Below are 6,968 nucleotides of genomic sequence, written 5' to 3'. Positions count from 1 at the left end.
CATATAAAGAGTTATTTAGGGTTATCTATATATCTTATTCAATATAAGACTACTAACTATCCAATATTAAAATCCTTTATATACACATTTTTAAATTGATATAGAATTGTTCATTTTTCTCACTTCTTTTAATTTATTATTGTTTAGTATTTTAAATTTTTATTGTTTCTGTGTTACTTCAAAATAAAATTAATAATGTTTCATAATATTATAGGTCTCTATTATATTCATCAAAGGTGAATTAAATTTGCAGTGAATTGAATTTGCAGCAAGTTGAATTTGAGGCTGTAAGATAAATTCGCAGTGAGTACATATACACTCTTTACAATGGATAAGAAACGAAAAAGATTTTCGTGTTATTCTCAACGACACGTTCGAAGGTTAATTGCAAAAAATATAGCTATGGATATAGATGTAATATCTGAGCCAACACCGGGTTGTTCTTTTCATGTATCTTCCGCTGATGAGAACAGTCCAGAAATAATATCTAAAAATCATACTATCAATACAATTACAGAACCAAGTACTGATTCGAATAATTTCGACAATTATGATAATGATGACAATGATATTAATTTGAGTAATAATATTCTTGAATCTGATATTGATGATAATAATATAGATCTAACTGGCGAATTTGATGATGTAGAATTACCTTGTCAAGTTGAGGATTTACAGTCAGAAAATGAAATAGAATTCGATTTCGAAAATGATTCTGGGGATAAAATTGAAAATTCAGAAAGTTTTGATGAATTTAAAAAAGATTTGTGTAATTGGTACATAGATAATCGTATATCGCACAAAGCTGTAGCTAATTTGTTGCTTATTTTACGGAAACGTACAAATTTACCATTTCCCAAAGATCCGCGAACTTTGTTAGATACTCCCAGAAATGTGGAATGCATTCCTGCAGAAATTAATTATTATCATTTTGGTTTTAAAAAAGCTCTTAAGAAAATGTTACGAGATTATATGCAACAAGTAGGTTCGACTAATATTCTTAGAGTTTTTATAAATATCGACGGACTACCAATTACGAAATCTGGTAATGCTTCTTTGTGGCCTATACTGTGTCTTAATTCTGTTACGAAATTAGTATATATTATTGGGGCATACTATGGCGAAGCAAAACCTGCAAATAGTAATGTTTTTCTGCAAAAGTTTGTTGATGAAGCAATTGATGTAATAAATAATCCATTAATTCATAACGGACAAAAGATTGAAATTAAGATAGATGGTTTAGTATGTGATGCTCCAGCTAAATCTTTTGTTTTAAATATTATAAATTTTAATGGTTATAGCAGCTGTACAAAATGTACTATTCGAGGGAAATATATTAATGGACGAACATGCTTTTTCTCGGAAAATAATGACTTTATTTTAAGAACAGATGAAGATTTTATTAATCATAAATATAATAATTATCATACCAGAGAAACAATATTAACCAATATTCCTAATTTTAAACCTGTAACAGACGTACCACTAGATTATATGCATCTAGTATGTTTAGGAGTTGTCAAAAAACTAATTTTACTTTGGCATAATGGACCAAGTTCAGTGAAACTTTCAAATCAAATGAAACAAATGATATCAGAAGCTTTACTTAATTTACGAAATACAGTGCCTTATGAGTATCATCGTAGACCAAGATCTTTAATAGATTTTAGATTGTGGAAAGCAACAGAATTTTGACAGTTCCTCTTATATACTGGTCCAGTCGTATTAAAAAATATTTTAAAAGAAGATGTTTATTTAAACTTTTTAAGTTTACACGTTGCAGTGGTAATTCTCGTTAGTCCAGTTCTTTCAAAACATATGAGTAATATAGACTATGCACAAAGTTTGCTAGAGTATTTTGTTAATACATTCGCTCAAATTTATGGTGAACAATATGTTTCTCATAATGTTCACAATTTATTGCAATTTGTGCAGATGTTAGGAAATATGGACCTTTAGATGAGTATAGTGCATTTCCATTCGAAAATCATATGACACGTATTAAAACATTGATTCGTAAACCAGATAAACCTCTTCAACAACTAGTAAAACGGTACGCTGAAATAGAAATGTTAAATTCAAAGACTTCAAATCGTGTTAATAATTTTCATGATCGCATATTATTCAAAAAATGTCACACAGCTGGACCTCTGATTGAAGGATATAATGTTATTTTTCAATTTAAAATACTTCAGAGTCGTTCATACTTGATTAACTGCGATAATCAAGGAAATAATTGTGTACTGTTAGAAAATGGAACCGTTGTTTTAGTTTTAAACTTTGTACAAACTGAAGATAACACAAAATTAATTATTGGGAAAAAATTAAAATATATAAAAAATTTGTACTTGTTACCTTGCGAATCGAATACTTTTAAAATTCAAATTGTAATTGAAAACGATCGTATACGTGTTTGGCCATGTGAAAAAATTGAAGCTAAAATGTGGAAAATGCCTTACAAAGATAATTTAAGCATTGTTTTTCCTATTATACATACATAAAATATATTTCTTTTATTTCTGTGAATTAAGTTTATTATAATAAACAAATATAAAATTATAAATGTTAATTAAATTTTTTTACTTTTTTTGCTTTATAAATTGGTACAATTGGTACATTAATTCTATAAGTAGTGTTTTCTATAGATGTTTGACAACTGACACGTAACAATATTATATTAATTGATATAATAAAAATCCGACAGTGCTGAAAATTCTTTTTTTTTTTATTTAATACTATTTTATTCTATATAAGATTAATAAATTAATTTTAAATTAGTTTTTTAATTTGACTTGTTGTGGCAACATAATATAATATTATTAAATTTATGTTATGAAATTATCTGTTGACATAAAATTATTTTGTATAAGGCTATAATACACATTGAAAATATTAAGAATTGTGAGTTTAAAATTAAAACTGACTCAATTAGAACAAATAGCATTGAAATTATCTAATTTGTAATCAAGTAAAGACCAACAAATATTCACGTGTATATTTTGTTCTATGTTATTATATATAAATCACTAAATCTCTCTCTCTCAGCGATAAGAAAAAAATGTTTATTTGCGATTAATTATTTACAAATCGAAATACAAATTATTAATCAAATTCTAATTTTGAATTCGTAATGTTTAATCTACAATGTGTAGTCTGATTAAATTAATATTATTTTCTAAAAACAAATTAGTTTAATTTTTATTTCGATTGCTTCAAGATATTTATATATTTGCTATATTTATGAAAGATTCAAGATGTCACGATTCACAATAGTCCTATTTGATGATGGACTCCAATTGGTGCCATCATTGTGGATATTTGACGACGAAACAATGTGTCACTGGCCGCCTTTTACGAATGAAAAAAAGCTTCGTAAAGCAATAATTAACGAAATTTCTCCAGATAATAGTACGTGGACTTCTTACAAAATTCTGCGCATTTTTGGGACCGCAAGTGAGTAAATTATTTTACAATCTTAATATTTGTTATTTAACAATTAAAAATTTATATTGTATTATATTGTATTAATTACTGTATTAATTAATTATAGTATATTATATTGTATTAATTACTTTTCAGATACGTACGAGTCAGGAATGGAAAAAGTAAAGCTTGCTCAAGATTATTCCGATTTAGATCTTTCTGAGAAGGAAAATAATTTACGTCAGAAACGCATATCTCGCCCAAACAAACAATTCACAAATTATAATAACTCTTCAGACGAAAGCAATGAAAACAACAAGAATAACGTAAACGTTAGAAATGATACCATTTCTAAACATCAAGAAGCAAATAAGACACTTCCAGTACCAGTATTGCCAAAAACGTTAATTGTCACTAAACCTTCAAAGAGAAACGAAATGCAAAGTGTGGAATTTAATAATCCTAGTTCTAACAGAAATCTTATCAAGGAGCCCTCAGTCACTTATTTAGACACTGCAGGCAAAAGTAATACTATTGTATTATGAAATAATGTATTTTATAGACATGAAGTTATAATATGAACGAACACGAAATATATAAACAAGGCAAATCAGAACCATACGCGGTTGGTGATGCCTTAATCTCACAGGCTCTGATTTGTCTTGTTTATATATTTCATATATGTTTACTATACAAAGCTTTCAAAATAAATTTTTTCTAATACGGACAAATCTACATATTTTGGTATTATAATAACAATTATTGTGCGAGTGTTCTGAATGTATTCTGCTGTTTTTTGTAGATGTGCTGCCTGAAATATTAAGAAGATTGAACCAAATATTTACAAAACTAAATTTAATTGATGATCGCCTCTGTGAAATAGAGGCAAACCAAATAAATAATACAACAAAAAAAGAAGCATCAATTTTAGAGGAATTTGTAGCTTTACCTTTAAAAACACACAAACAAGTTCAAAACATGGAGAAAGATCTGGAAAATCAAGATTTCTTCGAGAAAATGGTGAATATTTTTTTCTATATATATATATATATATATATATATATATATACTTATAAAATACGTAATTAAGTATAAATAGTAATTTAAATAAATAATGATTTTTATAGGCTATTTCGTTGAATAAAATCGGCGGACGTGACAGTCGAGAATTAATAATAAACATTTTAAAAAGAAGTATTACAAATGAAATAGCAAAACAGTACAGCTGGGCTGGAAAATTAAAAAAAATGGGATTCAAAGATTTGTTGCTCGCGAAGTGTATTATGCGTAAGTTTTTATTAATCTTTAGTTTATTTTAATATTTATTTTAATTTAATATTTCTATGTGTACATATAGTATTATATAGTATTACAAATATAACTGTTTTAGGAGCTGTGCGTATTACAGATGGTACGATTACAGAGAAGGAAATGATAGCTTATATGTCCAAGTGGCTGGTGCAAGCCACTTTAAGATATGCACGTAGTGTTGAACCAAAAAAAACGTAAGTTTCTAAAAACTATAAAATTAATACATTTTTAATAGATTCTAAACAATGAAAGAGAGAATTATTTTCTACAACTTTCTTAACATATATGTTAAATTGTACTATTTGATATATTAAGTATATATATATATATATATATATATATATATATATAAAATAAAGATAGCAAAAATAAGGAAAATGTATGTGTGTGTGTATAAATATATATATATATATATATACACACATACATTTTTCTTATTTTTTTCTATCTTTAAACAAATTAAATATTTTATTTTGTTATTTTTCTCACAGATTATTATTTTTATTTTCAGGAAAGATCAGAAGGCAGCGGACGGTGCTGCTGCTGCTGCTGCTGATGATGATGATAATGATGATGATGATAATGATGATGATGATGCTGATGAAATAAGTGATAAATAATAATAAAGTGACAAGTGTTTTAAAAACATGCAATATAAAAAGTACTAATAATAAATGTGCAGTAATAATAAATGTGCAAGAAAAGATATATTTACATACTTGAAGAGCGATTAATATATATATTAAAAGTTATAATTTATATATTACGTTTTTATATATATATTAAATATGAGTAAATATATATAATATATAATAAAAATAAAATGATTTATTAAAAATATTTGTGTTTTATTTAAACAATAATAATTAACATCATACGTTTTTGCGACATTTCTGCAATGTTTCTAATAAAATTAAAAAGAACATTACAGCGACCTAACAGAAACTAAAAAGAAACATTACAGTAACCTAACTGAAAGCTTCCAGAACATATTTCCGTAATATTTCAGAAACGTTCTTGCGGATCAAAGCGGACATTTTGACGTTGCTGCAACCTTACAGAAATATTGCAGAGATATTACGTAACGTAACTGCAACAGTTTCAACATTTCAGTGTTATGTTTCTGCAACATTGCAGAAACTATTCTGTGCTATCAGGGATGCGCTGTGTGCAGTACGGTCGTGTGTGCAATGCGATGTGAGCAATACAGTCGTGTGTGCAATGCGCTGTGTGCAATACAGCCATGTGTGCAATGCGCTGTGCGCAATACGGTCGTGTGTGCAATGCGCTGTGAGCAATACGGTCGTGTGTGCAATGCGCTGTGTGCAATACAGCCATGTGTGCAATGCGCTGCGTGCAATACGCTGTATGCAATACAGCCGTTTTTACAGTGCACTGTGTACAATACGGTCGTGTGTGCAATAACAGCCATGTGTGCAATGCGCTGTGTGCAATACGGTCGTGTGTGCAATGCGCTGTGTGCAATACGGTCGTGTGCGCAATGCGCTGTGTGCAATACGGTCGTGTGTGCAATGCGCTGTGCGCAATATGATCGTGTAGACAAAGAAATGTGTGCGCAATAATGCCTGTAGGCAATCGTTCTGTAAGCAATTTGAAATGTGTGCTATCGGGATTGTGTGCAATAAGTGTGTGCAATCGAACCTGTAGGCAATCGTTTTGTAGGCAAACGGGACCCTCCCTTACTTATGTGCGCAATTTTAATACTTGAATTTCTATTATGTACACACAATCGTAATTCTGGAATTACTTTTTTTCTTTTGGTAAGTAACGGGGTTCTTTAAGAAAGAATATTTTCTTGATAATAATCTTAAAATGTATTCATCACAAATTTTAGAAAAAGTTTTTATCATGTACTGGAAAAAAGAATTTATACTCCTTCAAAAAACATTATATTATTTTATCAAAGAAAAGTCAAAGTAATAAGCAAATCAAATTTTTGTTTTAATTTTATATTTTTAATTGAATAGTTAAACAATTAGAATTTAGAATATTATTCGTTTTAAGTAAAGAGAGTGATGAGTGTATTTTATAATTATTATAAAAATGAAATATTCTTTGCGAAGATGACCGTTAAAAGAAAGGAAATGGAGTAATTGGTTTTCTTAGCACTGAAATGATATTTTTTGAGCACTTCGAACAGTTCTTGCATTAAAATATAAAAATATTTTAATGCAAAGTGGATTAGACCTACTGGGGACACTACTTAAAAAAAA

General features: G+C 28.2%; 2 protein-coding genes across 2 annotated transcripts; both read left to right on the top strand.

Moving 5' to 3' along the window:
• Nucleotides 1-327: 327 nt before the first annotated feature.
• Nucleotides 328-2,412, top strand: LOC143903254 (uncharacterized). The gene has a single exon (XM_077416707.1). The coding sequence runs from the start codon at nt 328-330 to the stop codon at nt 1,693-1,695; it is 1,368 nt and encodes a 455-aa protein (XP_077272833.1). The 3' UTR covers nt 1,696-2,412.
• An 837-nt stretch (nt 2,413-3,249) lies between these two features.
• On the top strand, nt 3,250-4,932 carry LOC143903253 (uncharacterized). The gene is made up of 5 exons (XM_077416706.1): nt 3,250-3,453; nt 3,580-3,948; nt 4,226-4,443; nt 4,551-4,710; nt 4,814-4,932. The coding sequence occupies exons 1-5, from the start codon at nt 3,255-3,257 to the stop codon at nt 4,930-4,932; spliced, it is 1,065 nt and encodes a 354-aa protein (XP_077272832.1). The 5' UTR covers nt 3,250-3,254.
• Nucleotides 4,933-6,968: the final 2,036 nt, after the last annotated feature.

The sequence above is a fragment of the Temnothorax americanus genome, unplaced genomic scaffold (assembly GCF_048541705.1).
Source record: "Temnothorax americanus isolate GAGA-0224 unplaced genomic scaffold, ASM4854170v1 Scaffold448, whole genome shotgun sequence".
Taxonomy (NCBI): domain Eukaryota; kingdom Metazoa; phylum Arthropoda; class Insecta; order Hymenoptera; family Formicidae; genus Temnothorax; species Temnothorax americanus.
This window is presented reverse-complemented; position numbering and strand designations above follow the sequence as displayed.